General features: G+C 26.0%; 4 protein-coding genes and 1 long non-coding RNA gene across 6 annotated transcripts; 3 read left to right on the top strand and 2 right to left on the bottom strand.

Annotated features, from left to right (window-relative positions):
• The first annotated feature begins 2,186 nt into the window (after positions 1-2,186).
• On the top strand, positions 2,187-5,568 carry LOC122850664 (YEATS domain-containing protein 2-like). The gene is made up of 7 exons (XM_044149795.1): positions 2,187-2,426; positions 2,545-2,648; positions 2,743-4,031; positions 4,275-4,676; positions 4,743-5,255; positions 5,319-5,392; positions 5,460-5,568. Exons 2-7 carry the CDS (start codon positions 2,558-2,560, stop codon positions 5,566-5,568), a joined length of 2,478 nt encoding a protein of 825 aa, XP_044005730.1. The 5' UTR covers positions 2,187-2,426; positions 2,545-2,557.
• A 4-nt stretch (positions 5,569-5,572) lies between these two features.
• Positions 5,573-7,426, bottom strand: LOC122850662 (angiotensin-converting enzyme-like). Its single transcript, XM_044149794.1, has 4 exons — positions 6,572-7,426; positions 6,156-6,505; positions 5,881-6,030; positions 5,573-5,738 (listed from the first exon to the last, which is right to left on the bottom strand). Exons 1-4 carry the CDS (start codon positions 7,424-7,426, stop codon positions 5,573-5,575), a joined length of 1,521 nt encoding a protein of 506 aa, XP_044005729.1.
• Positions 7,427-9,106: 1,680 nt separating this feature from the next.
• LOC122849844 lies at positions 9,107-10,319 on the top strand. Of its 2 annotated transcripts, none has more exons than XM_044148687.1 (4): positions 9,107-9,316; positions 9,509-9,638; positions 9,716-10,125; positions 10,206-10,319. In XM_044148687.1, the coding sequence occupies exons 2-4, from the start codon at positions 9,569-9,571 to the stop codon at positions 10,239-10,241; spliced, it is 516 nt and encodes a 171-aa protein (XP_044004622.1). In that variant the 5' UTR covers positions 9,107-9,316; positions 9,509-9,568; the 3' UTR covers positions 10,242-10,319. The 2 variants fall into 2 exon arrangements, with proteins under 2 accessions (XP_044004622.1, XP_044004621.1); XM_044148686.1 differs by having other exon boundaries at positions 9,108-9,316; positions 9,424-9,638.
• LOC122849845 lies at positions 9,692-10,941 on the bottom strand. The gene is made up of 3 exons (XR_006373601.1): positions 10,628-10,941; positions 10,455-10,566; positions 9,692-10,394 (listed from the first exon to the last, which is right to left on the bottom strand). It is a non-coding gene; the product is annotated as an uncharacterized LOC122849845 (long non-coding RNA).
• A 981-nt stretch (positions 10,942-11,922) lies between these two features.
• Positions 11,923-12,529, top strand: LOC122850661 (ELMO domain-containing protein C-like). The gene has a single exon (XM_044149793.1). It carries the CDS (start codon positions 12,062-12,064, stop codon positions 12,527-12,529), a length of 468 nt encoding a protein of 155 aa, XP_044005728.1. The 5' UTR covers positions 11,923-12,061.
• Positions 12,530-26,908: the final 14,379 nt, after the last annotated feature.

The raw sequence follows: 26,908 nt of genomic DNA, 5'->3' as shown, positions 1-26,908 counted from the left end.
TTTTTCTTTTTCATTGAGAGCCTGCTTTACCTGTAAAAAAAAAAGGTAAGTATTAGATATTTAATAATATATTGTCAGTTATTTAAAATAAAAAAAAAAGGTTGATGAATAAAAAACTTACCAACAAGTATAGATATGCATAAATCATCAAATAAAACACTATTAATAACCAATCATATAAAGCCTCAGAAAAGGTTCGCTGACTTCTGATATAAATGTTAATTATTGTTTGGTTTGAACCAAAAGCATGTTCGAATTTGTCGTCAAAATCAGATGCCCAAGTCGGCTTCTTCTTTGATAGTTGTGCCCAATGGCAGTTTTTAGGACCAATAACAACTGTTGAGAGTGATCTCTCAAGTACTCTTGGCATCGGTTGTGCAAATTTTTTAACACCAACTAAAACAATTAATAAATTATGAAGTATTATTTTAAAAAATTTTAAAATTAATCTAAAAAATATATGAATAATCTTACACTGTGCAATTCTGACAGATTTTAGCAATGGCTGACGCAAAAGGCCCAACATGTTGACTGATGTATTGACTTGAAGACAATGAATGAATGAACGACAATTAAGTGTGTTTAGCCTCAAGTTTAAAAGGATAAAATACCGGAAGACCAGAGACCTCTCTATTTTATTTTTAAGATTACCGTGGATTACCGCAATACGTAAATAAACAAATAAATAAATAATTTATTTATTTATAATAAATTACTATTATTGTTTTTAAAACTCACCAAAATTTTATTGAGTGAAAAAAGTTAATTAATTTAATAATATAAATATTATTAATATTAAAAATGATAAATTTCCAGTTAATAAAGACAAGTATTTTTATTTATTTTTCTGAACCAACACCACAATATCAAACTAACATTTAAATTTCAAACTATTCCCATATATATAAACAAATATTAATTTAACAACAAGTTATTTCAGAAGCTTCTAATATACGATATATATTATATTTAAAAGTTTTTAAATAATAAAAAATAATATTTAATTCTTTAAATTATTTTTAAATAATCATAAAAAAAAAAGTACAAATACATGATTAGATAAGAGACTCACAAACTCTATCTAATTTTACTCAATCAAATTGTCAAAATTAATTGAACTTTCTTTTTTTTGTTTTTTTTTTTTTAGTTTTACAAGCTGAAAAAACATAAAAAATGTAAATAAATATAACAATCAACTGTTAAATACATTTAATGATTTTATTTATCAATGAATACAAACATTGTTTTTTTATTTAATTATTAATATAATTTGTAAATATATAAATATTTATAAATTACAACGAATTATGAAGCATTATGAAGTATCATCATTATCATTATCATTATCCTTTTCCTTTTTTTTATTGAGAGCCCACTTTAACTGTAAAAAAAAAGGTAAGAATTAGATATTTATAATAATATATTGTCAGTTATTTAAAATAGAAAAAAAAAAGGTTGATGAATGTAAAACTTACCAACAAGTATAGATATACATAAAACATTAAATGACACGCTATTGATAAGCAATCACATAAATGGTCAAAAAAGGTTCGCTGAATTCTGATATAAATTATTCGGTTTGAATTAGCTTGTCGGAAATTGTCATCAAAATAAGATGCAAAAGGCGACTTCTTTGATGGTTGTGCCCAATGGTAGTTTTTAGGAGCAACAACAACTGATGAGAGTGATCTCTCAAGTACTCTTGGCATCGGTTGTGCAAATTTTTTAACACCAACTAAAACAATTAATAAATTATGAATTATTATTTTAAAAAATTTTAAAATTAATCTAAAAAATATATTAATAAACTTACATTGTGCAATTCTGACAGATTTAAGTAATGGCTGACGGACTAAGCCCAACATGTTGACTGATGTATTGACTTGAAGACAATGAACGACAATTAAGTGTGTTTAGTCTGATTTAGTCTCAAGTGTTCTCCTGTGTTCTCCAGTGGCCTCAAGGGACTCAAGTTTAAAAGGGTAAAATACCGGAAGACCAGAGACCTCTGCATTTTTTTTTTTTTTAGATAATAAATTTTCTACACTACCGATAAATAAAGAAAGAAAGTCTGAAGAGGAAAAAAAAAAAAATTACAATGCTTCAGTGACAAATGTTTATATATATTTTTTTAAATAAATTTTATCATTTATAACAGTTGATTTAATTAATTTTAAACTTAAACAATAATTAAAAAATTGTGTAGATAAAAGTTCAAATTAATTAGCAATGTGTTATATGAAAATCAATATTTAATTTCCACGTGTCAAATGAATTTACACTTGTGTCTCTCGTCAAGCTAACGTGTGCTCCAAACATTGTGTCAACACGGTGTTTTGTTTTGTTTTTTTTTTATCAACAATAACAGTGACACATTTTATTGAATAATATTTTTTTATAAATAGCATTAATTAACAATTAATCACGTGAGTTAATTTTTGTAAATCAATTTATAAAATTAGATTAAATATTTTTTTTTTAATTTATACACAAATCATAACCTTCAATTAAATTTATAATAATATTATTATTAATTAAATTTAGACAATAAATATAAATGATTTCCATGGAGAATCTGGATGATGAAGATCCAGATTATGCTATTCCAGGTCCAAGTAATGCCATTCAAAATTTTCATGAAGAAACAGGTATATTTTTATAATTAATTAATTAATTATTGTTTTTTGTTATTTATTATAACTTTTTTTATGAATAAAAATATTTTATTTTATTTATTAACAGCTCGTAAAAATAAAGAAAAAATAATCATTCAAATAGTTAATAAAGAATTTACAAAAGAAATTGAAACAAAAGAAAAAGAAATTGTTAAAATTCAAAATCGTCTTGATGATGCATTGAAGACACTTCATTTTTTACGTACAGTTATTGTTAATGATTATTATAACAAAAAACATTGTCAACCATCAATACCACAAACAACTCGACAAACAAGACTTCATCCAGCAGTTAAAAAACTCATTGGAAAATCACCAAAATCAAAATTTCAAATACCAGATATTTCAATTCCTTCAACATCAAAATTATCATCATCAATTACCTCAAATGATTCATCAACAAATACTAAAATATCATCAAATAATTTATCTCTTGAATCATTAAAAAATCAAGGTATTAAAAATACTGAAAAACGTAGCTTAGAAATAAATCAATCAAATAATAATAATGATTTTGATCCACCTAAAAAAATTCCACGTTATATACCACCAAAAAAAAATGTACCAGATCCATTACCACCATCACGTGGTGAAAGATATAAAATGGCTAAACGTATTATTGTTGGTAATTTTGCAACATTATTACCTGATGATTCACGTCATGATAGTGCAACTCATAAATGGCAAGTTTATGTTAATGGACCAAAAGAAGAACCAGATATATCAAAATTTGTATCAAAAGTAAAATTTTTTCTTGATCCAAGCTACAAGCCAAATGACGTTGTTACTGTAACAAATCGTCCATTTAATTTAACGAGAAGAGGATGGGGTGAATTTCCCATAAGAATAACTTTATATTTTCATGATCCAGCTAATAAATCACGTGATATTGTTTATAATTTAAAATTATTTAAAAATAATCCATCACGTCAAGGACCAGTAGCTGAAAATTGGTATGATATTTATATATTTCGTCCAAATATATCTGACACAGTACGTGATGTAAATAATCATGAAAAATTAATAACAAATTATGATAAAAATATAAATGACACAAGTATAGCTACAGATGTAAATAAATTAAAAAATGATAAAATAAATAGGAAAATTCAAACAGTATCACATGTACAATATGAACATGATTATGTTAATTTTATATCATTAGGATATAAACTTGAATATAAAGGTGAAAAACATGTGACAATATCACATTCACCAACAAAAATAAATCAAGTTAATAAAACAAATGATAAATTAATAAATGTAAATAATAAAAATTTAGCAAATTCAAGAATATCTGTTAAACAAATTAATTGTTTAAATAGCGTTGATGAAAATGCTAATAAAAATTGTGATGTTAAAAAAAATGGAGTGTTTAATGATAAATCACAATTATTAAAACCACTTCATATTAATATACCAACAAGTCTTGAAGCAATTGAAAATGAAAGAAATTTATTAAATGGCACAGTTAAACAATTAGTTAATGGAAAAAAATTAAATAATATTAATGAACAAGAAAATGATAATTTAATATTGCCAAATAATCAATCAAAATGTTTATTAAAAAATTCAAAAAATAAAAAATTAAATAATTTAATGATTAATATTAAAATTGATCCATCAAAAAGTTTAATGTTAAATTCAAATTCAAATATTCCAGCATTAAAAATTGTGGATTCATCAGATTCATTACAACCCTTGATAAATAATAATAATTTAAATGGAAATCATGTAAATGGTGATTGTTCTAGTAAAATTATTAATGGAAAAAATAAAGTTAAAATTTCGGATCGTGCTCAGTATTTTAATGGAATATTAGAATCACTTGAAAATATTGAAATAAAAGAAACTGAAGCATTAATTAGATTTATTGCTAAAAGAATACCACTTGTTACTGAATATGCATTAGATCCAGATTATCGTAAAATTCATCCTTATGCTGTTGAAGATGAGGAAGAATTTTTATCCTACAATACTGGAAAACAACGAGCAATTGAGGTAAATTATTAAATAATTATTTAACATTTATATACAATATTAACAAAACTATAATTACTTTTGCAGTTATACAGAGCAAAAATGATAAGATCTATATTGAGAAAAAAAATTCCTGAAGAACAAGTTTGGACATTAAAAGAGCTCATGATTTGGTGTAGATATCATGGTTTTACTCCGGTATGGCCGTCAATTGATGATTATCATAATACCCAAAAATCATCAAAGCTATCTGGTAAATCAATACAACAAGAAAATAAAGAATTAATTTATAATACTTGCACTGAGCCAGTTGAACTTCATGAATGGATTAAAACATCAAAAAATTCACAAAATAATAATCTATCAGATGATGAATTAATTGACATTGAAAGTTTAGATATTAAAGATATTAAAATTGAAAAAACTGATTCAATAATTAATGATGATAATAAAAGACTATTAGAATTGGAAATGCCTAAAGAAATAACAGGTTTACATACGTATGTTTGTCAAACTGTTAGACAAATTGGTGTTAAATTTGGATCTGAAGAAATTGTTACTGGTGTTAGTCATCCAGTTGCAAGTCATTTATTAGCCAAGGTAATTTATTTATTTTTACATTTACAATTGCAATATGTATAATAACAATTAATATCTTTACAGATTGCTGAAAAATTAATGGAAGATTTATTGAGAATATCTTTAGCCAGAGCATTTGAAAGAAATCCAAATAAAAGGTAAAATTAATATTTAATATTTAATTTATCATTTGATTAATATAAAATTATTATTATTATTTTTTAGTTGTCCAGAATCATTAACATTAGATGATGTTCGTTCAGCAATACTAAGTCGTGATGAATTTGATATATTTACAAATTCAGGTCTTGGTACTCAACAAATTGATGAATAATATTTTAATTCCAACCAATTGGAATATTAAAATGCTCAATTTCACTTTGTAAATATTTTACAACTGGTTCAAAATATTTTAATAATGATTCTGAGCTGTAATTCGTTGATCCTGTCAATCGAAAAAGCGCCTCAGTAACACCAAGACTGCTACCCATTTCCATAACAGTTCTAGAATTTAGATTACAAAACAAACTGTTACAGATTTAAATATATAAATTAACTTCCAATATTTTATAATTTATTATTATTTTTTATTATTAAAACTTGACTTATATTATGTAAAATTAATTTATTTTTTTATACAACTTACTTAGCATATTGACCAGATTTTTTTGAACCATAAATATCACATTTATGAAGTGGAATATAAAAATTTTCATCATTTTTTATTTTTCCAGTAATAGCTACTTTACACATTCCTTCAAATATTTGAAATTGTAAAAAATAAGCAAAAAAATATCTGTTAAATATAAAATAAAACAAAACAGGTATGAAAAAAAATTTTTATAATATTTTTTTTTAATAATATTTAAAATTAATTTGCTTTTTTTATTTAGAAAATTTATTGAAAAAAAAAAAAATTACCTGATGTAAGGTGTATTACTGACAACATGAAATTTAGCTGTTGGATCAAAATAATTGTGTCTTGTTTCTTGTGGTTTAATACCCATGAAGTCATGATAAATTTTCCACCATGCATCATTTAAATTTTGTGGATTAATATTACCTTCAAAAAGTCTCCAACGCCATTTTTCCATGGCCAATGCATATGGAATTTGTGGAATTTTAGCCAATGCTTGTCGCAGTAAAATTATAAAATCATGAGTTAATATTTTATCACTAGCAAGACCAAGTCGTTGAAGATGTTGTGGTGTCATAACACCAAGTGAAATTGCATCTCCAATACTTTCTTGAAATGCAGAATTAATTCCATTCTAAAAAATAGATTAAAGTAAAATGATAAATATAAAAAAAACTGTTGATAAATAATTTTTAGCTACCCTAAAAATTGGTGGTTGTTCTTCATAAGCCATGTAGTATTGTACATGTCCCATTTCATGATGAATAACATGAAAATCTTCTTCATTAACATTAAAACATCCCATTATTCTAAAATCATTTTTTTCAAACATATTAACAGCTGTTCCATGACAATTACTATTTGTCTCATTGACCCTTGTCATTATTGAATTATTCCAAAATTCATCAGTCATTCGAGGAAAGCCAATTGACATGTAAAAATCTTCTGCATGTTTTGCCATATCAATAACTGTATATTTTTTATCTAAAAGTTTTTTTGTAATGTCAAGTGTATCAGTGGAATTTGGAAAAATAATATCAATTAAACCAATCCAATTTTGTGACCATAAATCATTTAATAAATGAGCGGGAATTGGTCCAATTGGATCAATAAAATCCGGATATTTTTTTGCTAATTTAAATCTAACAACAGCATGAAGAAGTTGATAAAAATTTTTAATATCATTCCATAATTTATCTGCTAAATTTTCAACATTTATCATATTCATTTCTTCACGCCAAATTTCACCAGTATTTTTATATCCATTTTTATTTGATCCTTTATTTTGTAAATTAATTGTTTGTAAATATATTTTTTTAACATCACTCATTTCATTTCTCCATGATGTCCATGCCCATCTTAATTCACTTTCATTTTTTGATATTTTCATGATATTTTTCAAGCCCGTTTCACCATGATAACATTTTTCATTATTATTTTCAATTCTACATATTTTTTTTGATTGATAAATCTCAATTAATTTATCACTCAAGTAAATTAATTTTTCACTTTCTTTTGGTGAATATTTTGCTCCTCTACATAAATAATATATCATTTTTTCTTCAATTATTTCGTCGATTTTATTAAATTTACTAAATAAATTACACCATTTTAATTTCCACTCTGCTCGTAATTTATAAAATTTAATTTTTTTATTAATAATACTTAATGAATTATTATTTGCTGATTCCCATTCAATTTTTGCACTGATTTTATTTAATTCCAATAATTCTATATTCATTTTTTCAAGTAAGCTTGATAAATTATAAGCATCACTATTTTTAAATAATGCATTATTGTAAAAAAAAAATAACAATAATAACTTTAACATCTTTATTTTATTTTATTTTATTTTTTAAATAATATTACTTGATAAAATTTTTTAATAATAGTTCAAGTTTGAAAGTTACTTTACAAATTGGTCAGTAGATAATTCCAAGACCTCATGAATTTCATCAAAGTAGTGGGGAAATATTTAACTCGATTTTGCGCGCTTTCAAATGTCGTTAAACCTAAGACAATAAAAAGGTAAAAAAAAAATAAAATAAAAAAAACACTAAAAACAGGAAAAAAATAAAAATTTAATCTTCCAATTTTTTTTGTTGTTGTAAAGCATCTTTTTACAATCTACCCTTATTTTTTTTTTATTTAAATCAATTTAGAAAAAAATAAAAAGACAAATTTATCATTTACTCTGAAAACACTTCAATATAAAATATTTATTCTATTTTATTTTTAAATATAATATTCAACGAAAAGGAAGCAAAAAAAGAATTATTATTTTAAAAAATATATTCAGTTTTAAAAATAACGTGGCAATGTAAATATTATTTGAATAACATTCAGATCACGTGTGACTTGACGTGTCGATCAATTCAATTATTTTGCCCTCTTGTGATCCCCAAAGGATCACAGCAAATTGAATGATTGTTTCACGTTTTTATTGCGACATTCAAGAAGAATAATAAACACCAATAAAATAAATACTCTGTATATTTTTTTTATCTAGACAAAAAAAAGTTAATGACAATTTATTAAACTTTTTAAATTACATTTAAAGCCATATTAACTTTACTTCTTCTCAAAATTTTTTTTACTATTTTTATTTACTATTGAATCAATATTGTTTTTATATTTATTTAGAATATATTTTATCGAGTAGAAAAAGAAATAAATTTGAGTGGCTTTTGACCTATTTTACAAGGATTTTTATTGAAGCAATTGTAAATGTTTTCATTAGAGTTTAATAATTTCCTTTTGTCAATTGTTTTCGTTTTTTTTCTATTTCAATTAAACAATTTATTTTTGGATAGAAAAAATACACACAATTTATCAATTGATATGAGGTTTTTTATTGAAATAATTGTTATTTTAAGAGAGACTCTTCATACTTATTACTGCACACCACAAATTGATTTTATTCATAATCATATAATAAATATTTATTTTTTATTGTAAATGTTTAAATAAAAGCATTTTATTTGGTCAATAAATTGATGATGGATAATATTAATTAATACTGATATTATTTATTTGTGTAATTTTTTTTTTGTAATCAACAAGTAACAAGCTATACTTGTGATGAAAATTTAATTAAATTTTTGGTTAAATTATTGGAACAGTTGTTAAACAATTACTTAATAATAGTACATATCAATTTTTATTATTAGTTTCTTATATACTTCTTATCAATGAAAAATATTAAAATTAACTGTGTTTTTTTATTTTGTTTAATTAATATTATATACAAACGTTGAGCGGTAAAAATGATAAATTTACCGACAGTTGATAGTTGATGTTCCTACTGCATGGCAGCACGCCAATCGTTTTCCATTTAGTCCATGGCTTGTCTAGTGAAAAATAAATAAATAAATAAATTGCTAGCTGCGTCGAACAAAGCTCTCACGTTGAGCGTTCTTTCCACTTTCCAGTTCTTTCGCTGCGGGTGAGTCACACACAGTCGCATAGTTATTGTTATACATAGGATTGCATATAGGATACATATCTAATCTGTGCTAATCTGTGCTAATCTGGCGTCTGCTTTATATATAGCCTTCTTTGAAATTGAGACTAAGATTCCTGTCTTTAGAAGTTTAGTCTTTTTTCCTGTATTTTACGCCATTTTACCTTTTTGAAGTTGAGTCTAGTGTCTGCTTTGGTCAGCTGCTTTATTGGCATATTGTCTTTTTGAGAGTTAATGAGTCTTCAAGTCAACATGTTGGGCTTAGTACGTCAGCCATTACTAAAATCTGTTAAAATTGCACAATGTAAGTTTATTAATATTGTCTAGGTTAATTTTAAAAATTTTTTATAATAATACTTAATAATTGATTAATTATTTTAGTTGGTGTTAAAAAATTTGCTCAACCGATCCCAAGAGTACTCAAAAAATCATTTAGCGAACATGGATCATTTCAAGGATGGTTTGATGATGATGGCAAAGAAAAATCTTCTGGTAGAGTTGCTCGATTGGTAAACTGCGTTGAGCTGAAACCAGTAAACAAGTCACATTACTGCTGGGGGGATGCCTTGAGGGCCAGAAACATGTCGGTTGACGAAGGTCCAAAATACGAAGTTCTTGAAGAACATAACGTTCATTATACCGAAAAGACACCTTCATTTACTGATAAATGTATTTTTTACCAAAAATCAATATTGGCTGTACTCATTATTGGGGTCATATTACTTGAAATGTATGTAAAATTCGGTGCTGACTCAGTCGCAGTAGCAATACATAAAGAATTTCGAACCCAAGTAAGTAGTTGCTTTATAGACATTTTAATTAATTATAATATATACTTAAATTATTTTAATTGATTTTGTTTTTCTTTCAGCTACTTGATATTGTTGAAGGTTACTTGAGAAAATAATTATATCAACAACTGCTTCTCTTGGATTGGAGGTCGATCCATTCCAGTTTGAGCCTGAAGCAAGATAAATGTTGGCTGTTGCTTTACTTCTTCAAATTGTTGTACATCTTCTCAGGGTGATCATGATTTTCGTCAGTATGATAAATAAATAATCTAAATTGTTATTACATAATAATATACTTAAAAATAAATAAGTTAACTAATTGATTATACTTATTTGATGTGCTTTAATTGATTTTTTAAATAATTTCTCATTATTCTCTCTCAACTGTTCCTTTATTTCTTGACCCAACCTGTTCATTTGATCAGATCAGGCATCTGGCAACTTGAATAAATAATTAAATAGATAATTGAAATGTTTTTATATATTGAAATTTATTGGTTACCTTTGTTTCTGGTCGACCAACAAAGAAATAATATATTATCACAGCCCATAAAGAAACTGATAAAAATATCAAACCAATAATAGCTGTGGAAGCCCTGGGAAGCCCAAGGTCATGTTCAAGGGTTGGTTTTCACGTTCACACAATTCATGATATTTTTTTAAGTTTTAATTTTGTTTAATTAATAAATAGATAACCATTTGCTCTCTTTATAATTAAATGCTTTGAATTAACCACTTTATTTATGCATATATAATTTGAACCATTTATTTATTGTTAGATATATTGAAAATAATAATAAGTATATTTTTTTTTATCTAGACAAAAAAAAAAGTTAATGACAATTTATTAAACTTTTTAAATTACATTTAAAGCCATATTAACTTTACTTTTTCTTGAATTTTTTTGCTATTTTTATTTACAATTGAGCCAATATTTTTTTTTATATTTATTTAGAATATATTTTATCGAGTAGAAAAAGAAATAAATTTGAGTGGCTTTTGACTTATTTTACAAGGATTTATATTGAAGCAATTATAATTGTTTTTATTAGAGTTTAATAATTTCCTTTTGTCAATTGTTTTCGTTTTTTTTCTATTTCAATTAACCTATTTATTTTTGGATAAAAAAAATACACACAATTTATCAATTGATATGAGGTTTTTTATTGAAATAATTGTTATATATTTATTGATGATATCGACAACTTGGAGTTGGAAAAATTGGAATGATGATGCTGAAGAAATTTATCAATCAAGAGAAAATAAATATAATGGTGAAAAAAAAAATTTAGAAAGTGATAATAATCAAGATAATTTATTAAATGAATTTGGTAAATATTTATTAGAAGGATTTCCTGTTGAAAGAATGAAAAAATCTGATAAACAAATAGTTTGGCCAGAAAGTTATTCAATAAATAATAAAATTATAAAACCAAAAAAACATAAAAATAAATTTGAAAATATTAAAAAAAATTATTATGATGATGATAATGATAATAATATAGAGCTTGCACAATTATTAAATTTTATTGAAAATCATAAAAGAAATATTCATCGTAGAAGTCATCAAAAACATATTAAAAATTTAAAAAATAATTTCAATGATAAATCAGAAATATCAAGAAATCGTCGTTGTCATAAAAAAAAAGAAAAAATTATTGAAAAAAAATTGAATCAATTAGAAAATAATAATACAACATTTGAAATTAAAAAAAAAATTGATGATAATGATAATGATATTGATGGTAATAAAAATTATAATTTTGAAAATTTTAAATTATATTCATCTGATGATAATAAAAATAATAATGAACAACAACAACTTGAAAGTGAAGAAAAAAATGTACAAAAATCTGGTGGTGAAATTTTTATACCCTTGAAAAATAATACGAATGTTATTAGTAATTTGGGTAATTTTTTTAAGAAATCATTTCATATGGCTCATAAAAAAAATAAGACAAATGATAGAGAAGAAATTTATAATGATGATGATAAATCAACAATGGAATATCCAGTTGAAATAATACTTCCAGCTTCTGGTTTTGAATATGATACATCAACAAAAACAAGTACAACAAGTACAACATCAACTACATCAACAACAACAACTACAACAACAACAGAAAGTCCAAAAACATTTAATGTTTTACAAATTGATAATCAGCATGAATACCCAAATGACAATGAGAATGAACATGAGAATCAACGTTTACCCTCAGTTTCAAAAACATTTAATATTTTACAAAATGATAATCAGCATGAATTTCAAAAAGAAAATGAAATTGAACATGAGAAAGAACGTGTTCCCTCAGTTTCAACTATCATTGGAGGAAGACATGCATCATTTGATTTTGAAATTAAAACAATACCACTGTATCGATCTAATGAAAAATCAATTTGTTAAATTAATTTTCTAATAATATTTTTCAAAAATTTTTTAATTAATAAACTACATTTTTATCTATGAAAAAAAAAAATTTATAAATTAATTTAAAAAATATATTTTTATTATTACAAAATTATTTTTAATAATTTTTATTTATTTATTCTATATATTTTTTGAAAAAAAAAATAAAAAAATAAAAAAATCATAAAAATAAACAAATGACGAGTATGATTTCTGTCAACTTCACATTTAACATGTCAATAACTAATTTAAAAAAAAATAAAATATATTGATATTATTATTTTTTTTATTATTTAAAATGAATTAATCTATATTTTTTATTAAATAACATTTAACTAAAAGAATTTTGTAATATTTAATTTTTTTTACATACTTGTGTTGTGATTATTAATATAATAATAATAATAATAATAACTACTTGATATTATTGATGTTTTAATTAAGTTGTAGTAAAACATCGTGAATTTTGAGACATCGCTTAATCGCCCCATACTATGACGTCTGTTTCCAGTATCATCTTCAAATGCGATATTACGTAATTTACAGGTAATTTTATTAACACAATTATATCAAATGTAAAATAATTAATTAATATATTTTTTTTAGCCTTTTTTGTACTGTAATGTACGCAGCAAAAGGATTAGCTGAAGTATTGACAATTCAAAATGACAATAATAAATTAATAAATGATTACTGTTCAACTAATTATCAATCATCATATAAAAATCGTCACCTGTTAAACTATAATTCAGATAACTATCAAAATAATCCATCTGGATCAAAATTATCACAGTGGAATGATTATGGAGAACCAGAATCACAAATGATTGAACAAAAACATGAAATAAACAATCGTCAAAATTATTATAATCAAAAAAATATCATACCACGATATTATGATGAACAGTATCATTCTTCATTACCATATCGTGCACCAATTGAAAAAAGATGGGGTTTTTTTAAATCAGCAGCAACAACAACAACAGAATCACCAGCAAATAATTCATTAACAACATCAAATATATCAGAACAAAATTTATCAATGACATTAACGACAAATTCACCATCACAAGATTATCCTGTTATTGTAAAAAATCGTAATGCACCTGTTTGGCAAGTACCAGATGATTCAATTGATAATAAAAATTCATTGAATGATGTAAATTCATTGTATGATACTTATGATGATGATAATTTACCTGTTGAAAGTATAAAAAAACAAAGAAATGTTGATAACTCAATTCATCTTGATGAAGAAGCTAAAACAAAACGTGGTTTTCGTCTTGTTCCAGTATCACGTGATCTTTATCTTCTTCGTGAAGACACTGATGGACCAGCAGTTAATCCAGTATTGTCTAAAATAAATAATCAACATGTATTTAATTCAAAAAGATCAAGTTTTGATATTGATAATGATAGAAGAGATAAATTATCAGCAATGTTGTCATTCAAAGCTCATATGCATCATAATGTTCGTGATATTGGAAAATCATTTCTTCAAAAAGAAATAAAAAAAGATCAACAATCATCTGCAGCTGATTTAATTGCTGATAATCAAGATTTATATGATCCATATGGTGAAATTAAATTAAATTCTAATCTTTATGATCCATCAATTGATTTATCACCGTCTGGATCATTTCAAGATAATCCAAATGATGTTTTTTCATCTCGTCAAGAATTTCCATATGCTGATCCAGTGTTTAGCTCAGCTGGTAATGATATTGGATCAATTGAAAATTCAAAAATTGATGAAAATGAATTTTATAATTCAGCTGATCAATCTGGATTATATTCAGCTTATGATAATTATCATCAAGTTAATCCACAAGGTCTTTATCCAGTTTATCAAAATGATTATTTATCTCCTCGACAAAATCAAGTGCCATATCGGTCAAATCCAATTAAAAAAGCTGAGGATAATATTGAAAATAACATTGGAGAAAATAATTCAGATGAGTTTAATAAATATTATGAATTAGAAAGAGGAACTAGGGAAGATCCAGGTGAATCAAATGATTTTAATTTAGGATATCTTGATAGATATGCAAATGCTGTTGATAATTTAAATAAAAATTGGAATTTAAATAGTGAAATTGTTAATGAAGGTGATTATTCAAAAAATTATGTAGAACAAAAAAATTATTTAGAACAAAAAAATGCATTAATTGATGATGAAAAAAAACAAAATGATTTACTTTCAATTGAAGGAGGTGAAAAATCAACAAGACAAATAACAAATAAAGAAAATAATATTAATGGAACATCATTGGCAAATGTTATTGAACCATTAACAGAACAGTTACAAAAATTATTATCATCAATAAAACAAGTTAATGAAAAATTAATGAGTGAAAATAAAAATCCTGATGGTACAAATTTATCTGATTCAATGAGAAAAAAACGTGGAATATTTAAAAATAAATCTAATAATATTCACGTTAATAATAAGCTTGAAAATGAAGAATTTGTTAATGAAGATATTGAGGAGGAAAATAATGCAAGGCGTCAAGAGCGATCTGATAAAAATTTACATGATAATAATGAACATGGCAAGATGTCAATGAATGCAAAAGGATCTCCAGTTAAATTTGTTACTGTTCCATGTTTGCCAGGAACAATGTACAAGGGTAAACGTTGTCCAAATAAATCAACTATAAAATCAAAAAGAAATGATAAAAAAATTAATAAAAAATCTATTGTTAAAGAAAATAATAAAATAAAATCATCTCGTTCATTGGAAAAAAAAATTACATCATCTAAAATTAAAAATACTGATAATAATAAAAAAACAAAACGAAATAATGGTATTGTATCATTTTTTCAAAAAACACTGGGCATGTCAACGACCATGAAACCAGAAAATATTGATAACATAACATTTAATTCAAAAACAACTGATAATCCTGAAACAACAACAACATCAGAAGTTCATGAGCAATTTATTGAAGCAGATTATTCACATTTAAATGACAATACAAAAATTGATAAGACAACTGTTACCAATTCACCAGAATTAACAACAACAACAAGGACAAATTTAATTGATAATGAAGTGACAATGCCAATTGAAATTATAACAAGGACTGATACTCAAACAACTCAAAAATTAGATCATAATTATGTTACTAATTTAAATGATCATATGATGGAAACAACAACAACTGAAATTAATTCAAATAATGTTGAAGATGAAACAAAAAATCCTTCTGGTGAATCAGAAATGATAACGTCTAGTAGAGCACCTCAAGCAGCTTATGGTCGTGTTTTAACTACAACATCTTCATCAACTGATGATTTAGAAACAATAAAAGTGTCAATGATGCCAATTGATGATAAAACAAATGAAAAATCAATTTATTATAATCAATTATTACGAACAAATTCAACTGAACTTTTAGCAAAATTATTACCACCTGAAATTATTCAAAATATAACTAGTGATGGGATTATTGTTAAAGTACCATATGGAAGAAATGAGCAAAAAAATTCATCAAATTTTAATGATAATTTTAAAACAATTGGAACAAATAATAACTTGAATAGTTATGAAAATCAATTGACAAATTCTAGAGTAGTATATGATGTTGAAAAAAATAAAGGAACTAGAGATGAAGATGCTGTTGTTGCTGTTGGTGATGATGATGAGGATGACAGTGATACAAGATTGACAATAAAACTTCGTTTACCAAATCGAAGTCATTCAGCTATTCATGCTCATGAAAATTTAATTGAACGTAGTGTTGATGATAAATTAGATGATTCAGCTGATATGAATGAAGATAAATCATTGGAAAAAAGATCTGAGCCAGTTTATGATGATATTGAAGATGATGATTCATTTTATTCAGAGGATTATGATAATGATTCTTTAAATGATAAAGAACATGACAATGAAAAACGTAATATTGATGTGGATAATTATTTTGATGATCTGGATGATGATAAAGAAGATTCAGAAGAAAATTTGATTGATCATAATGTTGAATTCCAAAAGAAAAAAAGATCAAATAATAATGGTGAATTATTGCAAAATAAATCTTTAAATTTACCAAAAATTATTCTTTATCTTCGTTTTCCAGAATCACCAGATGGATTTGCAGAGTCAAGTCAGTCTTTGTTGAATTCTCAACGACTCAAACGAGGTCCAGGTATTAAAAAAATATCTAAAAAATCAGCAATAAAAGAAAATGGTAATATAAGAGTTGGAAGATCGTTAAAATCGATAGAAGAAACTGAAGAAAATATTTCAACTAAAATAAATTCTATTTTGTCTACTACATTGATTGAACAAGAGGCTCGTGTTAATGATGGTCAAGAAATCACCAAGACAATAACTGAAATTTTAACGACAAAAAATAGTATTCCATCAACGTCAATTAATAGTTTAACACTTGTGCCAACAGTAACAGCACCACCGACTTTACCAAGTAGCCAAAAAAATGAACAACAAGAAAAGACAGAAATAACAAAAAATCCTGAAGATGAAGGAGATAAAAAATCGACAGTACAAAAAGAAAAAAATACAACAGAAAGTTTATCAGTTACATCAAATATAATAGCTTCATCTACTGTACAAGCAGAAATAAAAAATAATGATTTACCAAGTACATCAATAACAGCAGCAGAAACTAAACAGACGTCAAATATTATTCAGAGTACAACGAGAATTCCTGAAACGTCTGTTGATGAAGATTATGAAGAGAATAAAAGTAGTACGAAAATTAAAAACACTGAATCATCAAATCAGTTGATAAATTCAACTACTACTCAAATGTTTATTCCGTCAGTTGAATTATCAAGCAATCAACCAACTCAAACAAATATTTTTTCAACAGAAAAAATTGCCAGTTCAAGTTTAATAATTTCTAATACTAATGAAGAACTTTCTCAAACAAATAATTTATTTGTCACAACTGGAACAGCATCGTCTTCATCTGAGCTATCAAGCAAAAATGAAGGAACTAGTTTAACTGTAGTTGAAAGAACAAGTACTGTTGAGGCCACTGGAGCACCACAATCTACAACAACTTTAAAAAATATAAAAGAATTTTTTACACCGACATCTAGTGACTCTGTGACTTCGTTTTCATCGACAGAAAAAATTGAGAGCTCGAGTTTAGTCGTTTCCAGTACCAATGAAGTATTTTCTCAAACAAATAGTTTACCTATTACAACTGAAGAAATACAGCATGAAACAACTTCACTTAAGGCTGAGCCATTAAGTACAAGTAAAGAAACCACTTCAACTGTTGTTGAAAAAATAACAAATACTATTGGAGCTACTGGAGCACCACAATCCACAACAACTTTAAAAAATATAAATGAATTTTTTACACCGACATCTAGTGACTCTGTGACCCAGATTTCATCAACAGAAAAAATTGAAGGCTCGTCACAATTGCCTGTCGCAGTCTCACTTTCAACTGGGTCATCAAGTACCAATGAAGAAACCACTGTCGTTGAAAAAACAAGTACTATTGGAACAACACAATCTACAACAACTTTACGAAATGTAAAAGATTCTTTCACACCAACATCTAGTGACTCTGTGACCCAGTTTTCATCAACAGAAAAAATTGAAGGCTCGAGTTTAGTCATTGCCAGTACCACTGAAGAGGCTCTTCAAACAAATACTGAAGAAAAAAGTCTGAGCTCTTCAACACCCACTTTAATAGCTGAAACTTCACCTCCATCATCTCAGCTACCAAGTACAACTGAGACTACACAAGAATCACAGTTTACATCAAGTTTAAAAAATATAACAGAGTTTTTTACATCGATATTTAGTAATTCAGTGACACAGCTATCAACAACAACAACAACAACAGAGCAAACTATAACACCTGAAATTATTTCTAGTAAAAATGAGGATGAAAAAAAAAGCACGACTGAGAGGAAAATAATTGACAATATTTCTACAACAGTGGTAATTAAAAGCACGACTGCTGAGTCAAGTTCACCATTGACAACCTCGTTGGGTTCATCAGAATTACCAGATGTAACAATCACCACGTCTATTAGCACTCCACCAGTATCGACAAATGAACAGAAAATAATTTCTGTTGAAACTAGTACCAAAGAAGTTGAAAGTACTTATTCAACAATAACTACATCAGGAACATTGGGCACTGAGTCATTGACAAATAGTGTTAAAGTTTCAACAGCTGAAATTGTCACGTCAACGGCAGCTAGATCTACAGAGTCACAAGCAACTACTGAAGAAATTTCACCTTCAATAATAACAAAATTAACAACAAGTATTGTTGAAAATAATTTAAACAAAAGTACAAGTGAAAATAAAGTTGGTGAAAATATTTCTTTGATGTTAATTACACCAACTGAATCTACTCAAAAAGAGACAACAGGAAAAAATATTGAATTAACCAGTAATAAAATGACAACTGAAATTTTAAAAGAGACATCTTTAACATCTGAGGGTGTAGAATTGACAAAGGAAACAAGTACAAGTGCTGGCGAATTTAAAGAAAATAATATTAGTGAATTGACAACTGGTACTACTGAAAATACTTCAACTTTATTAACATCAACAATTAATTTAAGCAGTAATAAAATGACGACAGAAATTTTAAAAGAAACATCTTCAACATCTGAGACTGGAGAATTGACAAAAGAAGTAAGTACAATTGCTGGCGAATTAAAAGAAAATAATATCAGTGAATTAACAACTGGTGCAACTGAAAATACATCAGCAGTGTCTTTAAGTTCAAGCAGTAATGCAAAGACCACTGCAATTTTAAAAGAAACATCTTCAACATCTGAGAGTAATGTTGAATTAACAAAGGAAACAAGTACAACTGCTGGAGAATTTCAACAGAGTACTAATAGTGGATCGACAGCTGGTACAACTTTAACTGAATCAACACCATTGGTGACTTTTAGTGTAATTAGTACTCAAATGGCAACTGAAATTTTTAAAGAAATATCTCCAGCATCTGAGGGTGAAGAATCAACAAAAGAATCAAGTACTATTGCTGGAGAATTGAAAGAAACTAGCATTGAGACTGGTAGAACTGAAAAAACTACAATTTTCACAACGTTACCAATGACTTCAAGTACAATAAAATCAACTGAAGAAGAAACGAGTGTATCAAAAGGTAGTGAAATAACAACAGAAATAAATAATTCATCAGAAAATTTATCAACTACAATATTTTCATTTGAAAAAACAACACCATCAATGATTTTTACATCTTCAGATAAAACAGAGACTCAAGAAATTCCTGTAAGTACTGAAAAATTAACTGATAATTTTCAGACTGATTTTACATCTGAAATTTCAACATTATCTATTTTAAATACAATATCCACGCAAAAAGAATATGAAGAGAAAAATACTACAACAGATAATAGTGCTATTGAAACAATATTCAGCACCACAAATAATATTTTTATTCCACCAGTTACTTTGACATCTCCAACATCTGAAGAGACAAGTAAAATTGAGCCTACAACATTGTTGAATATTCCTCAAGTTACTTTGTCAGAGTCTAGTACAACTGAAAATATTTTAACGAGTACAGAGACAATTACATCATCAACAATACTTACAGAGTCTTCAAAAATCACTACTGATACATCATCAGCAACAGTGGTATCTTCACAAGGTATTACTGAGCTTGAGGAATTATTTACAAGTGAAAAAATAGAATCTAATCAATTGACAACTCCACAATTAAATGAATCTTCTGGTATTCAAACGACAATTTTTAATTTTATCACATCAACGATTTCGTCTCTTGTTGAATCAATAACTTCATCATCTGGAACGACAACTGAGCTAAGTTTAAATGATACTGGCTTAGAGTTGACTACGAAAAAATATGAAGGAACTCTTATTACTGAAAAGACAAAAGGTGGATCAGAAGAAAATACAACAATAGCTTGGACGTCAATTACTCCAAGTGAATCTTCGATCTTGACTTCTGAATTTTTCACTCAGAATGAAACAACAGGAACGATTCTTGAATTGACAAGTAATAAAATGACAACTGGGATTTTAGAAGAAATATCTTTAACATCTGAGGGTGAAGAATTAATGAGAGAAACAAGTACACTAGCTGAGGAATATAAAGAAAGTAATATGGGTGAATTGGTAACTGGTACAACTGAAAATTCTTTAATTGTATCAACACCAACGACGAGTTTTATCAATTTAACAAGTAATGAAATGACTACAGAAATTTTAAAAGAAATATCTTCAACATCTGAGGCTGGAGAATTGACAAAAGAAACGAGTACTATTGCCAGAAAATTTCAAGAGAGTACTATCAGCAAATTGACAACTGGTACAGCTGAAAATGATTTAATTTCATTAACATCAGCAGTGACTTTTAATTTAACCACCACTGAAATGACAACTGAAATTTTAAAAGAGACATCTTCAACATCTGAGAGTGAAGAATTAACAACAAGAAAAGCCAGTACAATAGCTGAGAAATTTGAAGAAAATAGTATCAGTGATTTAACAAGTAATACAACTGAAAATGATTTAATTTTATTAACATCAGCAGTGACTTTAAATAGTACCAGTGATAAAATTACGACTGAAATTATAGAAGACATATCTTTCACATCTGTAGATGAAGAATTGATAAAAGAAACAAGTACAATTGCTGAGGAATTTAAAGAAAATAATATGAGCGAATTGATAAATGGTACAACTGAAAATTATTTCGTTTTATTAACATCACCAGTGATTTTGAATTTAACCAGTAATGAAATGACAACAGAAATTTTCAAAGAAACATCTGAGGCTGGAGAATTTAAAGAAAATAATATCACTGAATTGACAACTGGTACATCTGAAAGTGATTTAATTTTATTAACATCACCAGTGACTTTAAATACAACCACTAATGAAATGACAAATGAATTTTTTGAAGAAACATCTTCAACATCTGAGGCTGGAGAATTTAAAGAAAATAATATCACTGAATTGACAACTGGTACAATTGAAAATCCTTCAATTGTATCAACACCAACGATGACTTTTAATTCAACAAGTAATGAAATGACGACAGAAATTTTAAAAGAAACATCTTTAACTCCTGAGGGTGTAGAATTGACAAATGAAACGAGTACAATTGCTGAAGAACTTGAAGAAAATAGTGATTTGTCAAATGGTACAACTGAAAATAATTTATTTTCATCAACATTATCAGTGAATTTTTCAGGAGAAAATCATAACGAGTCAATTATAACGACAAGTGGAGATGATAATAATTTTTCAAGTACAATAGAACCAATTGAAGAAGATCTCAGTGTCTCAAGAGAGAATGAAAAAACAACAGAATTAAATTTAGAAAAAACATCATTTTTTCTAGAAGATAAAATGAATAATTTATCAGAAAATTCATCAACTACAATATTTTTATTTGAAAAAACAACACCAATAATTATTATGACATCTTCAGATAAAATAGAGACTCAAGAAATTCCAATAAGTACTGAAACATTAACTGATAATTTTTCGACTGATTTACAAACTGAAATTTCAACATCTTCAATTTTAAAAATAATATCTACAACTCAGGAAAATGTTATCAGTAAACCAGAAGTAACAAATGACAATGGAAGTTTAGAAATAGAATACGGTACGGAAGAGTATGAACAGCTCAGTACTACAACAGAAGAAAAAGAAGTAGGCTTTGTTGATTATGAAGATGGTAAAACAGAGCCTTGGGAAAATATTAAACCGATAGCACAAAAAATTCCAGATAAAATTGAACATATTACAACACCTTCCAATGATTTTTCTTCTACTGAAAAAACAATTCCTTCAGTAATATTGAAAGCCACTTTAAATAATTCACTATTGACTGAAGATGAATCACCTGTACTTTCTTCTCTTGAAACTACTCAATCAATTTCATTTTTGTCGTCGTCGAAACTTGAACATTTATCAACAGAATCAACATATCTATCATCAACTATGCCTTGGGAAAGGCCAGGAACAACTGAAGAACCAACAAGTATCATCACTGAATTTAAATCATCCAACAAAAATAAAACTCCACAAATTCATCAAGATATTAATGATTTTACAACAGCTTCAATGACTCTTGGTGTCATTGACGAACAGGCACAGACAACTCAAGCTTTTTCTACGTCAGAAAAAAATACTAAAGTCCCTGATGAGTCACTTGACATATTGAAAATGACATCAGATCAAAAGTTAGAATATACCTCAACAACTTCAAGACAAAATTTAGTTTTAGAAAATCCAACTGAGCCATTGAAACTGTTTGATTTTTCAACACCATCAGTGCCAAAAACTTCAATTATTTATGAAGAAAAATTTCAATTAACAACACCATCATTAGATGAAGAGTTTCAAGTACCTAAAATTCAAACAACAAAAAAATACAAGAAAATAGATGAAGATGAAAACATGGTGAATGAAAAAATTAATTTAAATGAACATAAAGGAGGTAAAGTAACATACAATGAAACAAATATGGAATTGTCAAGCAGTACTCCAATGCTAGATGATGTATTTAATAATGATGAAGAAAAAATGGCAACAACAGGATCAATTGGAGGAAAAGATAAAACAACAGAAAGAATATCAATATGTAATAATGAAAAAGTTGTTCCATCATCAGAAGATTCATCAATGACAACTCTGCTTTATTATTTAACAAAAGGTAAGTCGTATTTACTAAAAGCTATTTGAGTTAATAAAATTAATATATATTTTTGTTTATTAATTTAGTTATTGATGGATTGACAAATGGATTAGCTAATTTAACATCAAAATTACCCTGGACAGGTAATTCAAAATCACCAGTTGTTGATATTGATAATGAATTTGGGGATAAAGATGATGCCTCAATTTCAGCAAATCCAGAACAACTTGAAAAACATGATAAATTAATTGAAAAATTAAAACAATTAAAGGTAAATGAGGATAAGTTATTTGAAAGAGAAAATGAATTGATAAAACGTCGTGAAAAATGGAAAAAAGAAAAACAATGTTGTCATAAAAAAATATTAACAACAACAATAGAACCAAGTGTTGATAATACAAAATTAGAACAACTTGAAGAGCTTAAAAGAAAACAAAATGAATTTGATAAAAAGCTTGAATATTTAGAGAAAAAAATTCATATGAAACAAAAATTACTTTTGGAAAAAGAGAGAATTTTAGAAAAAAAAGAAAAAGAACATGAAGAAGAGATGGAAAAGTGTAAAAAAAAATGGAAAGAAAAAGAAGAAGAGGATAATGATTATCGTAAAGAGAAACAGAAAAAATTTGAAAAAGAAGAAAAAGAATTTGAAATGGAAGAAAAAAAATTGGATGATGAAGAAAGTAAGTTGGCTGATGATGAAAAATCTTGTGGTGATATGAAAAATAAAAAATACGAAGAAACTGTAAAAGAAGTGAATCCATTTGGTGAATTTGTTATAAAATGTCCAAAATCTCGTCGTGATTTATCAAATGATGCTTTATCAATAGAAAAAAGATCAAGAAAAAAAAGAAAATTATTAAATCTTGAAGACAACACTCCAGTCAAATTGAAACATAAATACAATAAATTAAATCGTCATATTAAGCCATCTAGAGTTAAAAGATTTGAGCCAAATGAATGGAAAGAAGTTAGAGCATTTTATCGTTTTGATGAACCAGATGATAAATTAAAAAGACAATTTATAAAAGATTACAGTGATGATACAACAACAACAGAACATACACTTTTTTTGGAACCAAAAAATAAAGATGTTACAGTCATTCAAGATGTTGAAGATGACGATAATGATAACGACGATGATAAGCATACTTTGATACTTGATTTTGATGAGAAAAATGCTGAAGAAAAATTAAATGAACATAATACTAAAAAATATATTTTTAATGAAAGAGAAAAATTGCGATTGAACAATAATCTCAAGCTTGACAATCAACACAGTGACAACACCACAACATCTTCAAGTTCAGAAAATAAAAATACCACAAGTTATAATTCTCGTGATGCAAAACACGCAGACAATAATCCAATGACTTTAAATGATAATTATAAAAATCATAAGCTAGTAAAAAATAAAGTGAATAATACTTGGTCAACAAAATTATTTAAATCATCAAAATTAGATAAAAATAATAATAATGATATGGAAAAAAATCAACAAACATTTACAGTAAATATTCTTCATCTAGAGTATGACAATGATGAAAATAATAATAAATTAAATGATGCAGAAGCTGATAGTAATGATATTGTTATTGATCTTGGATTGGTGACTGATAAAACTGCTGGTGTTATTGGAAAACAAAGAAATCAGGATGAAAATAAACGTCGTCCTGAAAATAATTGCAATGATTTAACTGATGACATTGCAACAATGAGTTCAACTATAACGATTGATGCTGATGATGATGGTAGTGATGATGTTGATGAATTAATTAAGAGCTATCATTTGAAATTAATTAAACAAGAGTTTCAAATACAAATTGAAAAACCAGAATTAAAGATAGGTAAAATAAAAGACAAGTCTGTTAGGTTCAAGCCAATCTTGAGGAGAATAAAATCACTCAATCAAGTGGAAGATAAATCTGATGATGATTGCAATGACGAAGAAGAAACTACAAAGCCAAAAAATAAATTTATTTCAGATTATGAAAATGATACGAGAGTTAATAATTCGATTGAATCTCCATTATTGCTAAATATAAATAAAGCTAATATAATTGAAATTCTTGATTTTGAAATTGTTCCTGAAAAATACAGTGATTCTTGTAATTGTAATTCACCAAGTTTGACTATTGATAATATTCCATTATCAACAAATGACAATCACAATAAATTACATGATTCATCGTTAAATAATATTGGAGAACGTCATGGCAGATGGCTTTGGAATAGAAAAAAAAAAAAGAAAAAGAAGAAGAAAAAAAAGAAAAAAAAAAAAAATATATTTAAAAAATTTTACAGACGTTTATTTTCATTAAATTATGATAATAATGAAAATGAAATAAAATCATTTAATAATAATTCAATAAATATAAATAATAATTTTTTAAATTTAAAAAATTTTGATAATAATATTAATAAAATAAAAAGATCATTATTAAGTGTTAAAAAAATTAAAAAAAATTATTTAAATAAAAAAATTAATGATAATAAATTATTAACAAAAAGATCAATAAAAAATGATTTAAAAAAAAAAAAAAATAAAGCCAGAAAAACTCGTTATATGGTAAAAATAATAAAACCTCAAGATAATAAAAAATTGATAAATAAAAATAGTAAAAAATCAACAAGAAGTATATTTGATAAAATTAAAAAAATAATAAATAATGTTATAACACCTGATAATGTAACAACAACAGTAGTTAATAATAATTTTGATGGAGAAAATTATCCAGAAGATTATACAGAAATTGTTCATAATACAGTGACAGAATTTGATCCAAGACATCAAAAAAGAAGACCATATGACGAGGCGATTGATGATTTGAATAGTTTAAAAAATCATCGACATGCTCGTCGATATTATAGGCAACACTTTGATGATTCAATTGAAGATCATAAAAGCCTGCATGAAGCAAAATCTAGAGCTGTTAATTATCAAAAAAATTTAGTTGTACATCGTACAGCAAAATCATTGAATCACAATGACATTAATCATCATCATCATGAGCATCAAGAAGAGAAGAAAAAAATATCTCAAATAAAAAATCATAAACAAAGATCATTCCAAGCATCAAAAAATTTAAATAACATGAAAAAACAAGAATTAAAAAATTTCGTTTCTCATGAAGAAAATAAAAGAAATACTTTAGTTAAAAATAATCCACAAAAATATAATATTAGTAGTATTATTTCGAGAGTTAAAAATCTTGTTGAAAGTCAAAATCTTGGAAGTGTTGAAAAAATAGTTGTTTATGTTGATAAAAATAATGGAATAATTGGAAAAAAAAAGAAAAGACAATCAAAGTCTATTTTGCCAATTGATAAAAATACAAAAATAGAAAATAAATCTTTGAATGTTGTTAAAAGTACAAATGAAATTGATAAAACAAAAACTTCATTGTTAAATAATGAACAGTTGTATTTTAATGGTGATAATCTTGATGAAATGATAACTCATGTTGCTGATAAAATATTAAGATCAGTATTTGAATCACAAAATACACGAAATATCATTGATCCAGAATTGTTGATTAAAGTTACACAAGAAGTTGCTAATGGTACTGGGCCACCACATGAAGAGACTAAAAGTGAATTTACCATTGATTTATCAAGACAAGAATCACCAGACAATGTAAAGCTATTAAAAAATAAATATTTATCAGAAAAATATAAAAAAAATATAATAAATAAAAATGAAAAATCAAGATTAACATCTAAA

This window comes from Aphidius gifuensis, linkage group LG2 (genome assembly GCF_014905175.1).
Source record: "Aphidius gifuensis isolate YNYX2018 linkage group LG2, ASM1490517v1, whole genome shotgun sequence".
Lineage (NCBI taxonomy): Eukaryota > Metazoa > Arthropoda > Insecta > Hymenoptera > Braconidae > Aphidius > Aphidius gifuensis.
This window is presented reverse-complemented; position numbering and strand designations above follow the sequence as displayed.

Coding starts and splice junctions, on each gene's coding strand:
- LOC122850664 (XM_044149795.1), top strand. CDS start 2,558: ATGATTTCCATGGAGAATCTGGATGATGAAGATCCAGATTATGCTATT. Junction 4,032..4,274: donor ATGCTAATAAAAATTGTGAT/GTTAAAAAAAAT, acceptor TTAAATAATTTA/ATGATTAATATTAAAATTGA. Junction 5,256..5,318: donor CAAGTCATTTATTAGCCAAG/GTAATTTATTTA, acceptor ATATCTTTACAG/ATTGCTGAAAAATTAATGGA.
- LOC122850662 (XM_044149794.1), bottom strand. CDS start 7,426: ATGATATATTATTTATGTAGAGGAGCAAAATATTCACCAAAAGAAAGT. Junction 6,031..6,155: donor AGTAATACACCTTACATCAG/GTAATTTTTTTT, acceptor TATATTTAACAG/ATATTTTTTTGCTTATTTTT. Junction 5,739..5,880: donor AAATCTGGTCAATATGCTAA/GTAAGTTGTATA, acceptor TCTAAATTCTAG/AACTGTTATGGAAATGGGTA.
- LOC122849844 (XM_044148687.1), top strand. CDS start 9,569: ATGAGTCTTCAAGTCAACATGTTGGGCTTAGTACGTCAGCCATTACTA. Junction 9,639..9,715: donor ATCTGTTAAAATTGCACAAT/GTAAGTTTATTA, acceptor TAATTATTTTAG/TTGGTGTTAAAAAATTTGCT. Junction 10,126..10,205: donor ATAAAGAATTTCGAACCCAA/GTAAGTAGTTGC, acceptor TTTTTCTTTCAG/CTACTTGATATTGTTGAAGG.
- LOC122850661 (XM_044149793.1), top strand. CDS start 12,062: ATGGCTCATAAAAAAAATAAGACAAATGATAGAGAAGAAATTTATAAT.